Raw genomic sequence first — 23,453 nt, 5'->3', positions numbered from 1 at the left:
CAATGTTGTTCAAAGGAAAGCATGCAAGATGTCGAGTTCACCAAAATGTAATGGTGGGAAAATGATGAGTGATAGATCAAGAGGAAAACTACCCTTTCCCTTAAACAGAGATGAGAGTTTCACTATTGATTATCCTTCAAGCACTTTTCATCATTACGTTAGGAAGAAGGGGATGAGATAATTCACTAGATTCAATCTCTCCACACAAAGATGATAGATTGAATTCTGAATGAATTGAGAATGTTAGGATGATCCCCCTTTTCCTTGTTTGAAATGGAAAGGAAATTGATTGAATTATGTAGTGCAAAAGTAACAAAGAATCGATTATAACTTGAGATTGGAATATGGGATGAAGTTGTGCACCTATATCTGGCAATAAAATGTCGAGACAAAGTCACCTTGCAAATTTGAGGAAAAGTTGCCCGAACTGTGGCAGGAATGTACACGGTCTTCCGAAAAATCCACGAAACGAAAAGGGTTTTTCCACCTCTGCAAATGAAGCCCAAACCTGAAAGTACAGTTGCACACATGCAACCTACACATAGAAAAGAGAGGAAAATGGGTTGGGATTGGGGGTTTACCTTTAGGTCAAACCCCAGTTTTTGAATTAACCAAGTAATGAAAGAAAGTACTTGCAAGTAGATGTAAATGAAAGACTGAATTGTAAATCATCTCAAGGGAGGGTGTAGTAGCAATGTTGATAGAAATGCTTGTGTGGAATTGTATGTTGGAATCAATCTCCTCTTCAATGGTTAAATCCTTGACTTGAATGCAACACCTAGCCTTGAAGGGAGACTTGAGAATGCTCAATGCTGGAAAAGAATGCTTGAATGCTTGAATGCTCTTGAATGCTTGATCGCTTGGGAATTTCCCACTTATCCAACTTATTGAACTTCTGAAAATGAGAGGATGAATGCCCCCTTAAATACATGTTGGTGGATTTGAATTTTGTCATGGGTCGACATTGGGGGAGTTACCTGCTTGAGGCACAACCAACAATGCAACCCTAGGAAGGGTCCTGCCCCAAAATAGGGCAGGGATAGGGGCACCACGCCCATGTCCAAAGAGGACAAGGGTGCCACGACCCTGTCCAAGGGGTGACAATAGCGCCATGCCCCTGTCCTACCCCTTTCTCCAGCGCAGAATGTGGACAGGGTGATGCAGAGGCCAAGGAAGAAGTTGTTTTCACAGGATGAGCAATCTTCGGTCTCTGATCAGGCTAGAGGATTCGAGTTCACATGCATGAGGACTCTAATGTAGTCAAAAATTGCTAGGGTCGCAATTTTATGACACTACAGGAAGGTAGGTATAAGGGATTGTTTTTTGAATATTTTGATTGGCTGATGGTTTACAAGGTTTTTGAGTTTAATCTTTGATTAAATATGGTTCCCTGTGCATTCACGGGGGTCGGAAAAATTGGGAATTTATGAGGTTTTGATTTTGGAGATTACTTTTGGCTTTGGATTTGTTTGTATTGAAGGCTTGGGCTAGAATTTGGCCTTCTACTTTAGATTTCTCTTCATCTCTTCGTTTTCCAGGTTGGTCGTTCTTGTCGACACTCAACATTTTGTTTTGAAAAGATTGTCTGCAAGTGTTTGTGAAGTATTTATTGGGTGAAATGAATTAGATTTGAAATGTTTTTCATCATCAAAAATCAGATTAAAAAGGGTTTAGCTTAATCTACTTTTGATTTGGGGAAATTTGATTATTGCTTGGGTGTGGGAAATGGCTTCCTGTGATCATCCTGAAGCTTTGAATATTGATATATGGATTTGTTTAATTATTGTAAGGGTGCATTTGTCTTTGTATTATTGTTTTCAGACGTCTTTTTGAAAGTAATATTCCTTTGGATGAGTTTGAGGAAGAGGTTGTCCCTGTGACCCTTCCTGTGTGTTGTATTCGTTGATTGGAGTCTTTTTTTTGGTTGAATTTCATCTCTTGGCTTATGTAAAACCTTAATCAGTGCTATTTCTTCATTTTCATGTGTTTTGGAATTGATCCTTACCCTGTTTGTGAGCCCGGGGTCCAAATTGGGCATTTTCGCTAAGTTGTGACTCCATTTTAAGTTATTCTTGCTTGTTGCCTCATATGCGCCAAAAGATTGATCATATGCACCATTAAATTGATCATATGTGCTATTATATTAGTCATATGCACCACTTTAGTGATTATATGCGCCAGACTAAGTTTTGAATGCGCTAGTCTGTGGGGATTTGCAGTTTTTGATGTTTTCGTCAACTGGGTTTTTGTAGGTTAATTCTGGGGTCCTTCCAGAGGTTGAGTATGATTTTTTTGAGCTTCTTAGAGTTTTTAATGATTTCATTTTGATGTTATATATGATGATTTATGCTCTGATGTGTGGGATTGTACCCTACTGTTGAGGTGTTTTGTATGTATTGCATTGCTCCAACAAGAGGATGTTTATCTTGTTATTGAGGGTTATTTTATGACTCTAGTGGGATGTATAGTGCTTCACTTTAGAGGATTTGTTATGAATTTGGATTCATCTTTGACTTCATGAGGTTTCTTGGCTCTTTGTTAGCTTGATTTGGTGAAGGCTCTTTTCCTGTGTATGGCTATATGTGCTTGTTATGTTCAAATTATTCTCAAACTTTTGTAGCTATTCGTGTATCATTTGTTAGCCTTCATGATGTTGTTATGATGCCCTCTTGGTGTATATTTTACCCTATGGTTATGGTCCATGGTTGGGAGAGTGGGCTCTTGCATGTTTAGGACCGAGGTCACGAGCAACAAACTTCTAAGAAGTTCCTTGTAAGGATGCTTAGGGTCTATACCTATGGAACCACATGAAGAGTTTATGGATTAATGGAAAGTGATAACAATAATAATAATTGACTAGTGGGTTTGGGTAATCAGGAATTCACATAACAAGATAAAGAATATGTTGTTGTATACCCCAATTGGACATACCCAAGGAGGTGGTTTTGGGATCCTAGATTGGGAAGACCGTTGAAGCGGTAAACCAATCTCCCTTGTTTGGCTCTAAGGTGGAGATGGATTCCACATGAGTTTAGCATGTGATGACACTAGTCTCTACATGAGTCCATTAGCCATATGCCTTATTTATTGGTTGCCTCTAGAGGTTTTCATTGTTTTGCTTAGCCTTGAGATGTGCTTACATTCTTATGTTGGAGTCTTGCAAAGTTTTCTTCATCCTTGGTTGTTAGGTGGCAAGTTAGGTCTAGAGTATTGGTTGAAACCTTTTTCATCTCCTAGCACGGGGGCTGGTTCCTTTTTGGTTCCACATGGTCGGGTGGTTGATGCCTTCTATCATTGGGATGCTCTTCATTGGATGTTAGCGTGCTTGGATGTGGATTCTATGATTCCTCTTTATGCAGATGGTTTTATGAAGCTGGATTCAATGTATTTGAGAACATATTGTATCATGATAACATTGTAAATGTAAAGAAGATTATGTACTTGTATCATGTATTCCCTTATAGTAAGATGTGATGATATAGACTATGATCTTGTAATGAAAAAGGATGATGTAAGCATTATGTGTATCATGTTAATAATGAATGTTATGGTTAGATGATGGAAACCACATATTGTGCATAAATTAATGGTTAGAATAAGTGTGTTCTTGTGGTAAATGCTTTGGTGTGGTGGTCTTTCAATAGTAATCCTTGATGGGGAAAGAGAGTAGTGTTTGTTGTAATGTTCATGTATAGGCATGTGTGAAGTGATCCTGAATGAAAGTAATATAATTCTTAAGAAAATGACTTGATGTTAATTGAGAAGGATGCTTGTATATAAAGAATCATTATGTATAATGAGTTTACTAACTGGGGAATGGATGTATTTTATATTGAAGAATATGCTCTAGAGTTGTGGGAAAATCCTATTTGGAATGAGAATAGTTATTATGTAAAATCAAAATTGTATATGAATGGATTCTTGAATTCTTTATTGTGTGGTTATGCTTGGAATTAAATCCTATATAATGGATTAGAAGGCAATGTATTATGATGATTGGTAAAAGTAAAATAGGTCATGTATTCTTGTGTTGTGTGTCATTATGTATATGTGAAAGAAAACCATAATAGGATTTCATGTAGTGGATTATAAAAATTACTCATTGAGAATTCCTTGATGTGTTGGACATTCATTATGTGATAAGGAATTATGTGTTCTATGTTAGGAAATGAAGAATTAGTATTCATGAATTTATATTGCTTTGGAATAATGTGATGGAAATAGTTGTTATGTAATGTAAAGAATTCATGTTGGAAAGAATGTTAATTATTGTTATAGTCATTGTTAAGTAAATGGTATGGCCTTACTCCTTAGAAAGCGTAGTAAATCTTAAGGGATAATCTAGTCTTATAAAAGGAAAACAATTAAATGAACTATGTTGTATTATCATGAAAGAAAGTGCGGAAATAGGGGAGTTTGGATTAATGTATTAATATGAACCTAAAAGGGTATGTTATGTGATAGAACTATGCATATGTGTTAATGATTATCATAGTTGAATGTGAGCAATGATTAGATGAATTAAGGTTCTATGTGCTTATGGTGTTTCAAATGAATATGTGGGTGTTAAGTAAAGTGTCAAGTAGTGACATTGAGATACCCTAGGGAAAGGTTGCATTGTATAAGATTCATGGAAAAATGTTAATGATTATATGGTTATTTGGCTTGCGTAGTATAATGCCATGGTTATGTTCATAAATGTATATTGGTAGTATAGTAGGATCAAATGAACTAGAAGAATGGACAGTTAGTTGTAAATAATGATATGATAGATGTTGTTTCTGCTTGTGCTTTGTGTTGTAATGGATTTGGTTATGTTTTAAGTCATTTATCCAATTGTGTTATGTGTGGATTTATTCAAATAAGTATTAATAGAAGTTTAAACAAAATTATCGCTATTTGTTAGTGGATATTGGTTTATTTTGTTGGCATTTGGCATAACTGATGCAAATGAGGTGATGCAGTTGAAGACTGATGACTGTATCGGTAAAGGATAGAAGTATATTTGTGATGAAGAGATTGAAATTCTATGAATAGATGACATGATCAGTTATTTATGTTGTCATCGATGGCAACTGGTGTCAACTGATGTTCCTAATGTTTTGTTTTGTCATCTTAGTGATTTGGTTTACCGGAAGATAGGGTTTACCGACAGAGAGCTAAATTTTGTGAAATAGGACTTTAACCGATAAAGCATAGATGTTTTGATTGGATTCGATGATTGGCGATAATTGGTGATTTGCGGTTTGGATGGTGAACTTGTATCATGGAAATGTGTATCTAACCGAAACCGGAACTTGTGGAGATTACTGGAAGGCGTGTTTCAAATTTTTGATGAAGTTTTGCTAAGGTTTTAGTAGGGTTTAAGACCGGTGAAGAAATCATCAAACTGGTAATGATTTATGTTATGACGGTGATTGACGACAAGTCTACATGAAGTTGGTAACACGGTACAACCCGCGTGAAATATTTAATTGTTGTTTTGGCGCGATTCAAGGAAGAATTTCTTGGGAATCAACAAAATGCTTAGTAGTGTGTTTTGAGGGTTTGAATTTAGTACAGATCAGATTTCCGTGATGGGTTATGATCAACCAACGGTTGATATTGCATTGTAATTTGTTGTAATGATCTGTATATCAATCTATGATAATCTCTTATGATTTGAATTGTAAATTCAAGATGTAATTAGGGCTTTGTGGCCAACCTAGTTGAGATGGCTATTTAGGTTGACACAGTTGATGTTTATTGTGGTGGTGGTCTTAGAGAATGTGTTAAGTTGTCCAAGTGAAGTGTGAGATCTACCTGAGAGTTGTAGAGTATTGTGTATAACTGGATCTGATCAAGCAAGCAGAGAAGTGCAAGAAAACATATCATTTTCTTATTATCGTTACCTAACAGTTGTAGCAGGTTAAATCCCTTAACTGGGTAGGTCCTAACAAGCCTTAAACATTTAAGTCCCCTAATAGGGTAGCTCTCAAAAGAGTGTTAAATACTCTCATGAGGTTGATCCTAACAGATCATCAAGCTCCTAACCAAGCTGCAAGGCAAATCCCTTAACCGGGTGACTCCTAACAGGGTCTGCTCTTAATTGGGCATATTGTAAACTCCTAACAGGGCGTACTTCAAAAGAGTACAAATATTTGTGGGTGCCAACTCCCACTGTGGTTTTTCCCTATTTGGGTTTCCACATCAAAAACTTATGGTGTTCATGTGTGGAATGTTTTTCATGTGATGTTCTTGTTTATGTTTCATTTCATGCATTATTTCTGAGACACCGGTTATGATGTTTTATCAGAAGTTTATCAGAGGTTACCAGTACTGATAAGAAGTTGTTTGAGAAATTTTTTGATCTAATTGGTAAGGTTAATGATTTGGTAAATGGCCAAGTTTATCTGATTGCTTTGGTGGTGAAAGTATTGATTGATGAGGTAAATGATTTGATTAATGTGTTAAGCAAATCTGATAAAGAGGTTATTAGATCTGAAGAAGAAGTTGAGACATTTTTTAAATGGTTTCAGATATGAGATAAGTTTGTTTTTGAGTTAAAGTTTCAATTGGTCTTAATACTGATTCACCCCCCCATCTCAGGATTAACTGGATCCTCATAGAATTAACATATTTCTCTAGGGTATTTTGGCGGGCATTACAATTGACAAAGGCAAAAACTGTTGGCAATATGTATTGTCATTGATCTCAACTTGATGTTTTATAATATGTTTTATCTTTCATGATGTTTTCTTGATGTTGAGCAGTTGCTCTATATATTTTGTGTCATTTTGATGTCAATGGAGTGGTATTGGAGGTGTTGTCATTTATTGTCAACATGCAGCTTGTATGGGATGTTAGATATGCTTTGTACTAGGTTGAGGAGATAGTTACAGTTGCTTTGGGTTGTAGATATCCACCTTCTTGATCACTAATGTCTACATTTTATATGAATTATTGATGATAATATTTTATGGATTTATAGCATGATGATGATGATGGTGAGGATGTGAGTTCCTTGGTCCTGGCACTCTTATTCAGGTTAATGTTGTTTCTGGAATGTTTTCTGTATGAGGAGATTTGATATGCAGGAAAGAGTGTTTTTAGTCTGGTTGGAAAAATGCTTTGCATTCCTCTACATTTGAGAGTTTGGTCTTGCAGATTTGGACATAATGTTTTTGCTTTGTGAAAATTGTATTACTATTTTTTCAAGCTACTAGTGTTATAACTGATGTGGGGAGTGATTGTTGTTTGTTGATAGTTTGGTTGTCTATCAGAAGTGGATTTAATTATTCCAAAAAATACTCTACATTTCTCTGCATTGGTGTTTCAGGTGTTGCGACATGGAGGACATGTTAGTGATCTTTGTGCCTTGTCTAAGTTCTAATTTCAAGTGTTGAAGTGTTTTGCAAGAAGATTTATGGATGTTTTATTTAGGACTATGTTTCCTAGTGTTCCGACAATGAAGTGTTCTATGTTTATATATGTTGTACTAGCATTTAGAGATGTGATGGTAAGAAAAAAGTATTTGGGAATGATGTTGGATGTTTTGGGAAATATTCTCTACATGGTGTTGAATGTTTTAGTTGGAGTTACATTGTGTTTGATGTTGTCTTTTGGGCAATTGTTGTGGTTTGTTCGATGAAGTTTTGTTTTCCAACTTGTGCTATGATCTTAATGATATTTTTTCAACTTTGGAGAATGTGTTAATTTGTGTTTGGGTTCTTCCTTTGGAATGCGGGGATCCATATTGAGTTTATTAATTTGGATGCTATATTTTTTGGTTGACTAATTATGTGCTACATTGTTTATCTACATGTTACCTAGTTGCCCTCCTTAGATGATTTGTGCTAGCACATATATTATTTGGAGCTACTTAGAGAAGTGTAACATGATGTTTCTTGGATTGGATTGCATTCACCACAATTATGTTTTTTGGTCGACTTAATAATACCTATGCTTATCCTTTGTTTTGGTCGACCTAATTGATATTTGTCATGAAGAAGATAAATTTGGAGTTGTGAAGTGTTGTTAGTGTGATGTGAGTAAGTAAATCAAAAGATGTGTGAATGTTCTTTCATGATCATATCACTTGTGAAGTTGTGTGATGCAAAGACATTGACAATGTGGTGGTGATTATTGTTAGAGTTGGCTACTTGTGACAGTTGTTTAAGTGCAACTTCATTTTGGAGAAGACTTTATCTTACTAATTTAAATGTTGTGATATTGTATCTTGCCTTGGAGAAGTGATCTTCAACCTACAAATCCTTTTGTATCGTGGCTTAGAGTAGTGATCTTCAGCTTGCAAGTCCTTGTGTATATTGCCCTAGAGAAATGAGCTTTAGCCTGCAAGTCCTTTTGTATCCTTCCCTAGAGTAGTGTGCTTCAACTTGTAAGTCCTTATGTATCTTGCCTTGGGATAGTGCATATTAGCCTGCAAGTCTTTTAGATGATAACATGCTTCATTAGCAGTGATCCTAAAATACATTTGTAATCATTTCATACATTGTGAGTTGACTCTAACTGTGGTTTTTCCCTGTTTGGGTTTTCCACATAATTTTGGTGTTCTCTTGTGAATTGTGTTTCTTTTCTCTATTATTTGTTGTTGTTGATAGAGTGAAAGATATGTTGATTTTTTTTTGGAAAGATAAATTTTATGGTTAGTTGTTTTAAGGTTCAGACTGATTCACTTCCTCCCGCTCAATCCTAAGGTGTGTTCAAAAAAGGGAATCATGGTTTGTTGGTAACATTGAATCTCTTTCCATTATAGATTACATCTCAAAGCTTTGTCTAAAGTAAATAAAATTAATATTAGCTTAAATGATGGTTTAGCCCAAGAAGTTATTATGTAGAGCCTCACATTAAAAAAAGTCACCAACATGATTTATAGAATTTTGTTACAAAAGCCATAAAGATATAGGGTTTATCCTTGGCTATTTGAAAAACCATTACATGTATCTCACAAAAAAACCACCAACATAATTTGTACAAATTTCCTTAAAAAATAAGCCATCAAGATATAGAGCTTATCATTGGCCATTTGAAAAACCATTGCATATATCTTATCAAAATTTTATTATACATCACAAATCTTTTGAGACATAGTACTAAGTTTGTAAGGAATAGCATAAATTCTCACAGACCTTGGGCCTACTTTTTAGAGACTTCTTGGGTATTAATTATGAATTTAAATAGTTGTTTAAAATGGGTCTTGAGACAATCATGTGAGGTTATAATGGCTTTAATATGCTCATCTGTAGGCTTAACATAAGATGGATTGAATAATTGCCTTTAAATGTGTATGTTCATTACAAATGAACCTAAATTTGGCACTTTTATCTTTATGAATTTTCAGTAGCTTGAGTTTGAGTTTATGTTTAAGCTGAGTGTCCAAACAGTAAGAATGTGGTAAAACAAGTTGCTCTGAAAGAAAGAAAAAAGAGCAAAACAATCAAAACCTTAAAAACACTAGTAATAGCAAAGAAACCTAGAAATAGACCAGGTATGATGATGCTCTTAAAACCAAATTTATAGCTCGTGCACGCAACTTAAAACCAAATTTAAATAGTTGTTTAAAATGGGTCTTGAGACAATCATGTGAGGTTATAATGGCTTTAATATGCTCATTTGTAGGCTTAACATAAGATGGATTGAATAATTGCCTTTAAATGTGTATGTTCATTACAAATGAACCTAAATTTGGCACTTTTATCTTTATGAATTTTCAGTAGCTTGAGTTTGAGTTTATGTTTAAGCTGAGTGTCCAAACAGTAAGAATGTGGTAAAACAAGTTGCTCTGAAAGAAAGCAAAAAGAGCAAAACAATCAAAATCTTAAAAACACTAGTAATAGCAAAGAAACCTAGAAATAGACCAGGTATGATGATGCTCTTAAAACCAAATTTATAGCTCGTGCACACAACTTATTTTTAACAATACCTATCTACCTAACATAGTACCCAAATGTGTTGTAACAACTCACAATTACAAATAATTTACTATGCTTACTTATGATGTATGATTTTATGCTTTTTACAAATTCTAGAATGAATTGCTTAGCCACCAAACTATACATTGAAAGAAAAATTAGGGTATCATACGTTGTTATGTCATTTCTTCAATTATCTCTGGTTGGATATGAATGGGGGTCTATTAGAACATGTACTATAATACCAAGAGACAGATAATTTGACAACAAAAGTTATAATAACATGGCTTAATATCTGTCAACACAATTTCATTTGATGTGTGAAGATTAAATGAATTCAAATGAATGCATTTTTATAAAGTCCATGGGACCAATAGTCTAAGTGATCAAGAGTTGAAACTCTAACAGTTTTCAAGTTCTTTTTTAATGTTGACTCTCATGTTGTGATCTTAATCAAGAAGCCACCAATCTTGTGAAGCCTGGTCTCCTCAAATAGTTTATTTAGACTACCAAGATCCAAGTTGTTATTATATTGAGTATGAATATCTTCATGAGCAACACATTCGATGATAAAATGTCATTTTGTTACAACCAGCCTTCTATTGCAAAAAATATAGGTTAGATATCTTCCTACTCTTCTTTGGGGACCGTCCATTTGCTTATCTCACATCTAAGATGGCGTGAACTGGTTCTCAGTTGTGCAACTAAAAGTCTAGCCTTTCCCTTGATTGCGATCCTTAGATAATCTTTTTCACTATGTTCCTATATGGTTTTGGACTCTTTGATATAATCAATTTTTTTCAATCAATCTATTTTCACTTAAGACAGTCCTAAATTTTTCTAATATAATTCTTTTATCTCTTCATTAATGTTGGGACATTCATGGAATTTAATGTCCCATTTCCTCATCCACTTACCCCTTTTGTTTCATCCAAAAAAATTTCTCAGTCTAGTTACTCTTCCACAAACCATTTTCAACCATTTGACCCAACAATGTCTATCCACATTTTCAAACCTTTTTCAACTTGTTTATCACTAGGAGAAGTGTATTAATAGTCGTTATAGCTAACTTCACACACCCACAAATTCTAAATGATACATCAAATTTTGACATTTTTTGTTGTTGTCTCTACATGTAACTTAACTACTTATAGCTATTGTTTTGGCTTTTGGTTAGTAACGATGCACATTGTGGATCTGATATGCGTGCAATGGTAAAAAAAATACACATTTCAAAGTGTCATCTGATACCTACTTAAAGATGCCCCAATAACCGTGCACTTTAAATTGCCAATACTTATGCACAAATCCCCTAGTAAATGTGCGCTATGGATACTAATTGAAGTGTACAAATGGGCCAATATGATCCAAAAATACTAAAAAATGGGTGGCTATTAATACAAGTGAAATTTATTAATGAATTTCTATTTTTTTTATTTGTTTAAAATTAATAATTGAAAGTTAGAACATAATTAGTAACTGCTGCTCATCCCTTAAGATGTTTAGTATTTCAAGAATTTAATTCCAACAGATATCGAAATGGCTATCCAGCTGAGAGGATGACCATTTTAGTGAGGTTAAAAATGTTTCGACTATTAAAGAAAAGAGCGGTCCTATCGACTAGATAGACACCGCCATCTTTGTTAACAAGTACTTGTGGCGCAGCGGATGATCTGCGTGCAGCAACCTCCGTAGGGATTCGCCTGCCCGCCGGATCGGCAGTCGTACTACGACGAAAATTCTAAGTTGGATTTCTGGATCATGGACATTGGATCCGAGAGCATTTTCCCCCAAAAATGAGCTCATTTCCTTTACAGCTCAACATATAGAATAGCAAAACTCCATCGTACAAAATTGTAACACAAGACTGAACTTGCGGATTTACACCTATTCATAGTAACTTAAAATGTCACTGGTATTCCGACAAAGGCAGAAGTGATTATACTACGCCTAAATCTGTCTTTTCAGTGCAGTGGAACACTTTGGAACGGCGCAACTCTTGTTCCTGACATTTGTTTCGCCTATTTCTCTTTCTGGGTTAGGAACAAATGGTTTCTTCATTCTTAGGTAAAGCTTTTATTCGTTAGGAACAAATGGTTTCTTCATTCTTAGGTAAAGCTTTTATTCGTTAGGAACAAATGGTTTCTTCATTCTTGAGTAAAGCTTTTATTCCTCATTATGGACATTTAACTTGTATTTAAGCTTAGCTTTAATAGGTAGTTTGTCATATAACTAGGAGCATATTAGCATTCTCTTTCTGGGTTATGAACAGGAGTTAATTGGATTTCTTTTAGTTGTATGCATCGTGTCACTGCCGGAAAATCTTCATGTCTGGTTCAGAGTCCGAGCGCAGGCACCAGCCATTCAAGAGCAACATGGAGTGGAATAGAAATAGCGCAAACAGAAGAAATACTAACTGGAAATCCGCAACCTGGGGCAACTGTGATATCTCCACAGCTCGCCTCCAATCTGCAGCTCAAATTGAGAGATGGCTAAACGATCAAGATCCAACTCTCACAACCCATCTCATTTCTTATCTCAGTTCAGATGAAGGCCTCCATGCTCTCTCACAGATTGTAGATAACCACTCTCTATCCTTTGATATTGTACTCAAGTTAGCTAAGCTCGTGACGAGAGATGACATGAGGGGTAGTTTACAGAAACACGATACAAATAGAATTTATGGGGCGTTTGTGGGGTCTGCGTTTCTTGCGCAGATTCAAGCCCATGTTGCAAACATAGTCCAACCCAAGGCGAAGGATATATGGCCATTTCTTCATCTTTACCATGAGTTGCAGAGCCGAACTGAAGATGGGTGGAAGTTTGCTGGAGTGGAGGCTCTTAAAGAAGCATTGGATGGGCTTCGTGATGATGATGAGAAGCGTGAAATCTGTTCTGAGTTTTTGAAGCTTATGGAATATCGAGATAGATTGAAACGGCTTCAATTTCTTGCAAAGTCGGAAGAGGCTTCTCAGGTGAGATCTGTGGTTACTTAATCTAAGCATCTAACAGAATTTTAGATTAACAAGTTTCTTTCAAAAGCTAGCAGATAGATTTATAGATCTAGAAGAAAAGTAGAATTGACCAAATTAGGTGTTTAAAGCATTAAAGGCATAGATGAGAACTGCAAACCAGAGCTAAAAAGAAAGAGTATATATATATATACTCATAAAAAAAATATACTTAAGAGTTGGGATACAGTGTATAATATAATTTTGAAGTTTGAATACATTACAAATAAATGTATTTTATTATTTTTTGATATAAAAAAATAATTATTGTGTAGATATAAAACATGAGCAAATCTTAAAATCTGTCCTTGTAGAGCACTCTTTTAAGACTAAGCATCACATCTCCTTAGAAGATACACAAATCTTAGTCAAAGAAGAAAATTACTATAGAAGGAAGTTCATAGAGACCATTGAAATCCATAATCACCCCTCTAATCTAAATCGAGATGATGGTTGGAGCTTAGGCTTCTCCTGGCTTCCTTTGTTAAATCACTTAAACTATTCTAAACATTCCCCTCTCTAGGTCCCCTTCCTCTTTTCAATCTCCTCTTGTCTCTCCTTACCGTTTTGCCTTGATTTTCTCTTTCTTTCCTTCTTGTTCTGCTTCTCTTTATCCTTCTTGTCTCTCCTCTCCACTTCTCCTTGTGTTCCTCCTCCTTTTCCTCTAGTTTGTTTCTTCCCATCTTTCTTAGGTCTCCCCTTGCATTTCTCTTTCCTTCCTTCTATTTTTATTCCTTCCCTCCTCCCCCCTTCCCATTCTATTTCCTCCTCTTGGTATTGTGCCCCTTCTTCTTCCCTTCCCCTTGCAATTTTTTCCCCTTCTTTCCAGCATTGTCCCTCACTTGCTCTTGGTCTTTGTTGATCCTTTTCCCCTATTGGCTCTTTTTCTCCCTTCCTTGGTTTCCTTTCTTTCTTAGGTTGTTCTTCCTTAGGGTTCTTTGCTTCTTGTTTTTCTTCCTTTGCGCTTTTTTCTCTTCCATTTTTTCTTCCTTTATTGTTCTCTTTCTTTACTTTATTTTTATCTTATTTCTTATATTTTTCCTTTCTTTCCTTTAATTTTGAACCCCCACGTTTATTTCCCTCTTTTTCTTGTTTCTATAATTGTTTTTATTCTCTTACTTCCCTATACTTTATTCTTATTCCTTTGTACTTTCCTTTTATCTCCTCTTTTAATTTTGTTATCTTTTATTATTCTTTTTCTTTTCTTTTTGACCCTTTTTTTCCTTTATTTTTTAACTTCCTTTTATGTCTTCCTTTTGAATTTTCTTGTCTTATTTTATTTAATGTTATTGTTGCTTTCTATTTCTTGAGTTTATTTTCTTGTTCTTATTGTTTAATCTTTTCTTTTCCTTAATTCTATTTTCCTTCCCCCACTTTTTATTTTCTTATTTTAATTTATTTGTTTCCTTTTATAAAATTTTCGTTTGAATCTTTCTCTTTCTTTCCTTCTTATTTTTCTTCCTTTTCTTTTGGATTGGTTTCTCATCCTTTATTATATATTGTATTATTTAATTTAATTCTTTTGTTCCTCCTTTTTATCTTAATTTCATTTTTTATTTATTTTGTTCTTTATTTTTATTAAAGAGGATTGTTGAAATTCTTATCTAAAATTTCACCATCCTTTTCTCTTATTTTTTGTTCTTTTGTTTCTTGTCATTGCATACCCATCTTTTCTTTTTTCTTTGTTTATCTTCTTCTCTAGTTTTTCTTATTAACTATTTTTTTTGGAATTTATTTAGCATTTTTATTAGTTCGTGTGCCTTTAGGTCTTGAGGCTCCAAATTCCCCCATCTATTTAAGTATCTTGGTCTGCTAAATCTCTCTATTTTCTCTCTTCTCATACTTCGTTTCCCTAATGATGGATCATAGAGTCTGATCCGAAATGTTTATCTACGCAGTTAAATCCAGAATAATGTAGCTATGAAATAAATTTTTTTATTTTGATTATAATTAGATTCAAATTTTAAACAATGTGAAATTGATCTCAAGTTCTATGGAGCCATGTATTTAACTTTCTATACATACATGAAGCAACGGGTGACCCAAGTTTACTTAGCATTGACCCAAAATGAATTATGAAGTAATTTAGTGAGTTTGTAATAGAATGCTTTAGAGGGAGCCCAACATGAGAAGTAGAAATAAGTCAACACTTTATTATACATACACAAATTATCAATCAATAAAAGAGTTTTGGTAATTCAATAAATAATTTTTCTTTCATGTGTTGCAATATATACCATAAGAGAATGGAAGGGGAGATCTCAAAAAGAAAAGATAATGTTAAGGAACTTAAAAATTTCTCCGTATTTTCCTTAGTAATTTTTTGAATCTTCAATTTATGATAATATTTAATCTTATGTCATTGCAAATTAGATCTTAAAACTTTATCTAAAACAAATAATACTAATAATATCTTATAATATTTGAACCTAAGAAATTATTATGTAAAGTATTTTCAAAATCTGAAACTAGACCAATTTAAAAACCCACCAAAAAGCTTTGTAGAATTGGTATAAAAAACCATACATCTAGGACTTTTATCATTGACCTTAAATATTTAAGCCTGCAAAAGAGCATATCAAAGTCATTATAACCTCATACCAAATATTAACTTAAATATCAAAGATTTAACTAAGATGAATCGAATGATAATGTGAAATATGAACTTGATATTTTTCTAGATTAGCTCTTGAGATCTAGGAACTCCTAGAAACAATCACCTGATTTTATAATGGCTTTGATATGCTCCTTTGCAGGCTTAACTCGAGATGAATTGAATGATTTCCTTTAAAATGGTCAAACATTGAATTAGTGTTAAAAAAGTTGCTCTGAAAATAGAAGAGAAAAAAATAAAACCCTAAAAACATTAGTAATGGCAAATAAACCCAAATAGATCAGAGAGATGATGATATTCTGAGAACCAAATTTCTCATAGCTAGTGTGCACTTATTTTTATTAATGACATCTATTTAACTAACATGGTACCCAAATTAAATGCATGAAAATTTTAGTCCATCGAAAATTAATTTGTTAGTTTGTCAGATGTAATCGGTTTTTTCATCAAAATTTTGGATAATGGAACATGTTCCATGATGAAATCCATCGTCAAGATGAATTAATTACATATTAATGATACCCACGTGTACTGTAACAGCTCAGTTGCAGATGATTTACTATGTTTAGTTATGATGTATGGTTTCACGTTATTAGAATGAATTGCTTAGCTATCGAATTATGGACTGAAGCAAAACTATTGTGGCCGGTGTTGTCGTGGTATTTCTTGACACTTGAATTTTATCTCTGGTTGGATATGGACAGGAATCTATTAGAACGTGTGCTATAATACCAAGGGAGGTGGAAATAGCTTGCCCTCGTCCCAAGAAAGTACCGATTAATCGGGTCTGTGAGAGTTATAATAGCGTGGTCGAATATCTGTCAACACAGTTTCATTTGATCCGTGAAGATTGCTTTGCATCACTAAGGCGCGCTATTCAGGATTTCCGCATGGATTTAATCCCAAGCAACATAAGAAGGTATAAAAAAGTAAAACTCTTGCGATTACAGGTGGGGAATGAGGGTGTGGAGCATTGCATATCATTTAAAATCTCTAAGAAGGTGGTTAACTGGAGTTTACTAAAACGACTGCTGTTTGGTTCACTGCTCTGCATGTCCTGTGATGGATTCATTACCTATTTATGGGGAATTGTCAAGGAACAACATGAAAATGGAATTCTTGTTTTGAAGCTCATTCAAAGCAACGAAGGGGGGCCTGTGGATTTACAAATTGACAAAACATATGAAATGATTGAGTCCTCTGCAGCCTATTTTGAAGCCTATCACCATGTTTTGAAATGTCTTCAAAGGCCTGAAATGGAAGAGCTTCCTTTCACGGAGCATTTGTTGTCATTGCAACCCCATGTCTTGGAACCTTATTATGTGCAACGCAGGAAACATAAGGATGCCTATGATTTCCACTGTGCATTTCCAAACATCAGTAGATGCTTGGGAACGGCTACTGTTCCAATTTTGAGAGAAGTATGGCCTCAGTGGGATTGTAGCCTCGATGAGAGCCAGATGGAAGCTGTGAAACAGGGCATCACAAAAAGGTTGGCTCTTATTCAGGGCCCTCCTGGTACTGGGAAAACCTACGTTGGCTTGAAGATTGCTACCATTCTGCTTTCTAATGTGAAGCGGGGTCCTATACTGGTGATCTGTTATACAAACCATGCACTGGATCAATTTCTTGAATCCATTTTCTCCATTGAACCGAATATAGTTCGACTTGGAAGTAGGTCTTCTAATGAAATTATGCAGAAACGAACCTTGAAGGAGCTCAAACGTAAAATTATCATTCCCCCATGGCTTTACTCCAGGCAAAGAGAACTTGTGCACACTAGAAACAACTTGCAGCAGAAGATTCAACGCTGTTCGGGCCTTATGAACCAACAACATGTCTCCAAGAGATTGCCGAGGGACATGTCCTTAGAGCAGTGCATTCGGTCCCTTGATCCTAATGATGAAATATGTCACAACCTACAAAAACTGTTGTTAGAAGAGATTGCAGAGCAAGCTGAGCAGAGGAGAAGCCAGAGTAAAGGGAAGCAAAAGGTTGTGGAAACCATGGCTCTGACCACATGCAATACATTCTCTTCACTTGCAGACGAGCCCGAGGAGCCCTCTGAATCTGTTGAACATGCTAGTGATAACTTCTGTACTGTGGAAGAATGTAGAGATAATGCTAATGCTGAGGAGGGTTTAATTGCAACAGATGAATATGCTACTAGTAGTACTGAGAAGGCATTGGCAGCAGATGAAGATGCTACTGCTAGTGCTGCGGGGGTAATGCCAGCAGATGAATGTTCCAAAGAAGTTTTCTTGGACGAAATTTTATGTTCCAAGGATGAGTGGAGTTTACCTGAAAATTCAAGAAAGAAGCTTCTTCGATACTGGTTAGACCAAATTCGGGAAAAAGCCAAGGAGGAATTTCAGCATTTAACGGAGGCTTATAAGAATGTATGTAGTCAGCTCCAACAGGTGGATAATGAGATCTCTGTCCATATTTTAAGAAAAGCCAATGTGATAGGTATGACAACCACTGCAGCTGCTAAAACTTATGACATTCTTCAGGCCCTGAGAGCAGAAATAGTTATAATAGAAGAGGCTGCTGAGGTTTTAGAGGCAAGCATTTTGCCATGTATTGGATCCTTCACCAAACATCTCATTCTGTTGGGAGATCACTTGCAATTACGTCCTTCTGTTGCAGAGTATGAATTAGCTACCAAGCACAAGCTGGAGATATCTCTCTTTGAGCGATTGATAAAGGGTGGGGTGGAGCATGTGGCTCTTCGATGTCAAAGAAGAATGAGGCCTTCAATCTCTGTATTGATATCAGACCTCTATCCCTCCTTGCAAGATCATGACAGCGTTAAAATTTTTGAGAATATTAAAGGCATTCAAACCAATGCCTTTTTCTTGGATCATAAAGCTATGGAGTCTGAGACAAGTGAGGCCAGCAGCAAGGTAAATTTGAAGGAAGCCTTACTGATTGTGGAATTTTGCCTTTATCTTCTAAGACAAGGTTATGAAAACAGCGACATAACAATTCTGACTATGTATAACGGTCAGATGAGTGAGATTCAGAAAAATCTCAAGCAGCGAATTCTTAGTCGGACTAAACTAGAGAGGATGGACTCTCAAACAATGAAGACTCCTAGAGTTAGCTCCGTGGATGATTATCAGGGAGAGGAATGCAAAATTATCATATTATCTCTTGTAAGGAGCAACAAAATAATTGGGGTGGGAGGATCGAAGGGAAATATTGGGTTTCTGAAAGTTTCAAACAGAGTGTGTGTGGCTTTGTCAAGAGCTAAAATGGGGTTATACATCTTTGGAAACGCAGAGCTTTTAGCCTCTAAAAGCTCTCTATGGGAATCGGTTATTCAGAAACTGGGGAGTGCTAACTCCATTGGACCTGCACTTTCACTGGCCTGTCAAAACCATCCAGAAACAGAAACAAAAGTTTCAAAAGCTGAAGATTTCAGGTTAGTACAAGATGGAGGTTGTAGCAGGCCCTGTGAATATCAGTTGAAGTGTGGCCATGCCTGCCCATGGAGGTGTCACCCCTCAAAGCACGATATAATAATTTGCCCCAAGCCTTGTCCTAACAAATTTGAGAACGCATGCGATCATCAGTGCACAGAGATTTGCCACTTCCCTGAAGATTGCCCTCCATGCAGGGTGCCAGTACCCAAAGTTATTCCTAAATGTGGCCATCAATTGGTTCTCCATTGCTCTAGTCCTGTCGAGGATGCCCTCTGCATTCAGCCATGTGAAGTTAGATTTGATTGTGGTCATCTATGCTCGTCAAAATGTGGACGCCCCTGTCCACCGTGCATGGAGTTATTAGTGAAGGATTTGCCTTGTGGCCATAAGGCAACTATGCATTGCTCTGAAAACCCAGCTACCTTCTCCTGTAAAGAACCTTGTAGTAACGTTCTAAGCCCCGGTTGTGAGCATATATGCAGAGGGACTTGTGGGGCATGTAAGCAAGGCACTTCTCACATTCCCTGCAAAGAAAGATGCTCCAGGGATCTGCCCTGTGGTCACCAATGCATGGCTAGCTGTTCAGAAATATGTCCACCGTGCATGCATCCTTGCGAGAAATGGTGCTTACACAGTCGTTGTACACACCCATGTGGAAAATTATGCATTCTCTGCAGGGAAAAATGCGAATGGAATTGCCAACACTATACTTGTGATCATCTCTGCTATGAAACCTGCTCAAGACCTCCATGTGACGAGCCATGCCAGGAAATTCTAAGCTGTGGGCACACATGTATAGGCTTTTGTGGGGAACCTTGCCCCAACCTTTGCAGGGTTTGCCATCCTAATCATGTCGATGTCATTACGCACATTACTTTGCAGGAATATAAATCCTCAGATAGATTCGTCCAGCTTATAGACTGTGGGCATGGATTTGAAGTAAGCGGACTTGATGCATGGATGGATATGGACGACAGAGTCCTTGAAGCTGAGCTTGGCGCAGTTTCTGTTAAGCTAAAACAATGGTTGGTTATAATTATGTAGTTTCCATTTCTCTATTCAAAACTTCTGTTTTCATTTGTTTTGTTTTGCAATTTTTGTAGATACTTAAAAGACAATTAACATGCATGTTGTTTGCATAATGGTGTGCATTTCACAGTCCTGAATGTAGAACGCCTATCAGAAGATCATTGCGATACTCAAACATTGTGAAGGTGAGACTGCAGCAGATTGAAGAAGTCAGGAAGATAGTTCTAGGATTTGAAAAACTCAAGGAAGGAAACAAAATGTTGAAGGAAAAATCTTGTCAGGAAGGAAACAATATGTTGAAGGAAAAATCTTATCAGCAAGGAAACAAAACGTTTAAGGGAGAATCTTATCACAAAGCAATTGAACAGTTCACTAAAGCATTCCAGCACAATCCACGGTTGCTTGAAGCTCGTCTGGGTATGGCTAGAGCTTATTGTGGATTAAAGAATTATAAGGTGGCCACAGAGCAGCTTTCCTTCATTTTGGAATGCAGTTCCTATAAAGCTGTGATCCAAGAGAAGCTTCCAAAACTAATCACAAGATATGCTTCCATTATCAATAATCTCAATTTCAATGACAGCAATGAACAAAGTGCTGAAGCTGAAAATGATTTAGCAATTGAGTCACTGTTGCAGTTGGTGTTAGTTTGCTGTTCTTGGCAAGATGACTATAAAACAGGGTTGGAAATTTGCGAAATTATTCTGGAGAAAAATCCTGGTCATTTAAAAACTGAAGAAGTGAAAAGAAATCTGGAGAGTGGATAACTGTTGGAGGAAGAGATCATGGATGTTATGACAAAGGAGTTGGGAGGAAGAGGGGACTGGTATAAATGCCCAAACGGTCATTTCTATGTTGTGGGGGAATGCGGTGGGCCAATGCAAAACTCAAAATGCCCAGATTGCAAAGCTGTGGTTGGAGGAAAGCCTGCTGAGGGAAATAGTGATGTTGACATCGATGGCAGTTCTGATCTTGCCTCGAGCAATGACACCGGCCTTGCTGGTCTTGACGACCTTCTTTAGTACTGGTTAAGTCGGGTCTTCAAAGCAGCTATACAACTAAAATGCAGTTTGCATTGGGTTTATTACTGGTATGATTTTCTGAAGTCGGAAGTTAATTGAGGATTTTGAATAGACAATCATGGATCCCTCGACTAAGAAATATGACCGTTACAAATTTTCACTTTTGTTTTTAGCCATAAAATTTATGACTCTATGAACAAATACACAGGTTTATCAAGCAGTTGTTTTTAGCTCTGATTGTGTATTCTCACTTTTAGATTCGATGAAATTAAATAGAGATCTTTATATGCTTATAATTGAGAGTTCTTTGATTTGATTTTCAAGTATTGGTTTTGTAAAGTAATTTTTGTTAGCAAATTGCCAATGTCAGGATAGAATGTATTTTTTTTAGTATTTATTAATTAATTGAAAATCAGAATGTAATTTTTTTTTAATTTTCAATTAATTAATAAATACAGTCAAAAGTGCATTCTGATTTTTGTAATAGACATCACAGATTTGTTTTTGTGTCAAATTTTCTAGGAGTTGCCTTGGATTAACATCTAAATTCTTATAAAATATTCTTCGTTCTTAATTTCTTCTTGTTTTCTTTAGTCTCTAATCAATGTGTTTTTATAACTTTTTACACATTGATTTTACAAATCAATATGGATAAGTGGATTGTCTATTAAACAAAATATTTATTGTAGGTTATGTCGTTTGCATCAAAATTTATAAATTGCTTCAAACCTAATTGCCTCTAGTAAAATTTTGTTGCAATATATTATCAATTATTTTTAAAATCATTTAAAACAGTTTTTTCTTAGATATCATTTCGTTTGTCAATAGATTTTTTGTTTACTGATGAAATTGAATGGTTATGAATGGGTTCATTAGGGATCAAGCCTTGGTGACACTGTAAAGGATGGGGCCAAAAATGTGTCAAGAATGGATATCCCTTAATAGTTCTCTTAAACAAAATGATTTTAATGTAAGATTCATACCCCTCTATGAATAACTAGATTGCTTTTGTAGGATTGATATAAAAATACACCAGCTAAAAAATCAAAATATTTTTTTTTACAAAATAAATATTAGTTTAAATTTAAACAATACCTTCAAAACATGATACAATATTTTCTCAACGTGCTATATACATCAAATCATACTACTTTTTCCATTAAAGTTGATAAACTCAAAGTGACTATTTATTGTTGGTGGTCATCTTTATTTATTTCTGACATTAAAGTTTCACATATATAATTGAAGTTTAATTATTATTTTTATCAGCAATTTTTCTAAAAAGATGATTTAAAATGATAGTTTTTGTGTTTATCATTTTTATTATTTATATAGAGAGTTTATTTATTTATAAACAATGTTTAGTTGATGTGTATATCATTGTGATATCTCCATTCTTTCTAAGATTTTTCAACAATTTATCATTTTCACTTAGATGTGATTTCTCCATAAATCCTTCCAACAATTTCAAGTATAGAGAAGAATGTCACAACTATTATAAGATGCTCTTAAATTAAACCTTGAGCTAAGGGTGTCCTACAAGATTTTTTGTAAACTTTATTTGTTCCAATATGCAATACATAACATTTGCCTAGGAGCATACTTACCCCAAGGAGTAAACACTATTATGATAGATATCATGTAAAAGAGAATAAAATCTAGGGGCTACAAGCTACTAGAATTTTGAGAGGATTTATCAACAAGAAATGAACCCGCTATTTATTTGTAGCTATTTAACACACTTTTTTTTATTATGGAAGCTATCACAAGTGCTATTATAGAGTGACTGTGCATGTAAGAATGCATTTTGAACAAAATTAGTTTAATATTTTTTGAAAGATATAATTGTTCTTCAAATATTGAGTTTCTCTTAGTAGGATGGGCTCCCAAGAACTCCTAAAGATTTATTCTATTTTGCATAATAAATATTTTAATTATCTTCATTTCTTGAAGCAAAGATGTTCCTAGATAGATGTTATGTCTTGTATATTAGAGCAACTAATAGTATAAGGTCATTTGAAAGTCTTCCAAGGTGCCCTTTAGCTCAAGATCTGATTTTAGATCAATACATAACAACTATGAAAATCTTCTCTACACTTAATAATATTGATGTACTTAAGAGCAAGTTTCATCTGAGTGAGGAGAATAAATTGAAAATTCTCAAAAAAAAGGGAGATATCAAGATTATGTTAATAATCCCACCAATATAAGATTGATTGTAGAAAATAAAATTCTTAACCAATAATGAAGATAAGAACTAAAAGAAAGCATATCATATTATACAAAAAAATCACTATCTATTCTCACTAAAGAATTCTTAATACTTATGATTTTTATAATAGCACAAGTAAAGAGCATTGGCCAAATCATAGTCAGGAGAACACCCAGAGTAATCATCACACATATAACCCATCTCTAAACAATTTTATAATATGTTTAGA

The 23,453-nt window shown here is 35.1% G+C and overlaps 1 protein-coding gene across 1 annotated transcript; it reads left to right on the top strand.

Annotated features, from left to right (window-relative positions):
• The first annotated feature begins 12,161 nt into the window (after positions 1–12,161).
• On the top strand, positions 12,162–21,284 carry LOC131033905 (uncharacterized). The gene is made up of 3 exons (XM_057965211.2): positions 12,162–12,886; positions 16,241–19,989; positions 20,124–21,284. Exons 1-3 carry the CDS (start codon positions 12,239–12,241, stop codon positions 20,755–20,757), a joined length of 5,031 nt encoding a protein of 1,676 aa, XP_057821194.2. The 5' UTR covers positions 12,162–12,238; the 3' UTR covers positions 20,758–21,284.
• The last annotated feature ends 2,169 nt before the right edge of the window (positions 21,285–23,453 follow it).

The sequence above is a fragment of the Cryptomeria japonica genome, chromosome 3 (genome assembly GCF_030272615.1).
Source record: "Cryptomeria japonica chromosome 3, Sugi_1.0, whole genome shotgun sequence".
Lineage (NCBI taxonomy): Eukaryota > Viridiplantae > Streptophyta > Pinopsida > Cupressales > Cupressaceae > Cryptomeria > Cryptomeria japonica.
Note: the sequence above shows the minus strand (reverse complement) of the source record. Positions and strands in the feature narration are given on the sequence as shown.

Excerpts from the sequence above, each read along its gene's own strand:
- LOC131033905 (XM_057965211.2), top strand. The coding sequence starts at position 12,239 with ATGTCTGGTTCAGAGTCCGAGCGCAGGCACCAGCCATTCAAGAGCAAC. Across the intron at positions 12,887-16,240 it reads AGTCGGAAGAGGCTTCTCAG|GAATCTATTAGAACGTGTGC; the intron begins GTGAGATCTGTG and ends GGATATGGACAG. Across the intron at positions 19,990-20,123 it reads TCTGTTAAGCTAAAACAATG|TCCTGAATGTAGAACGCCTA; the intron begins GTTGGTTATAAT and ends TGCATTTCACAG.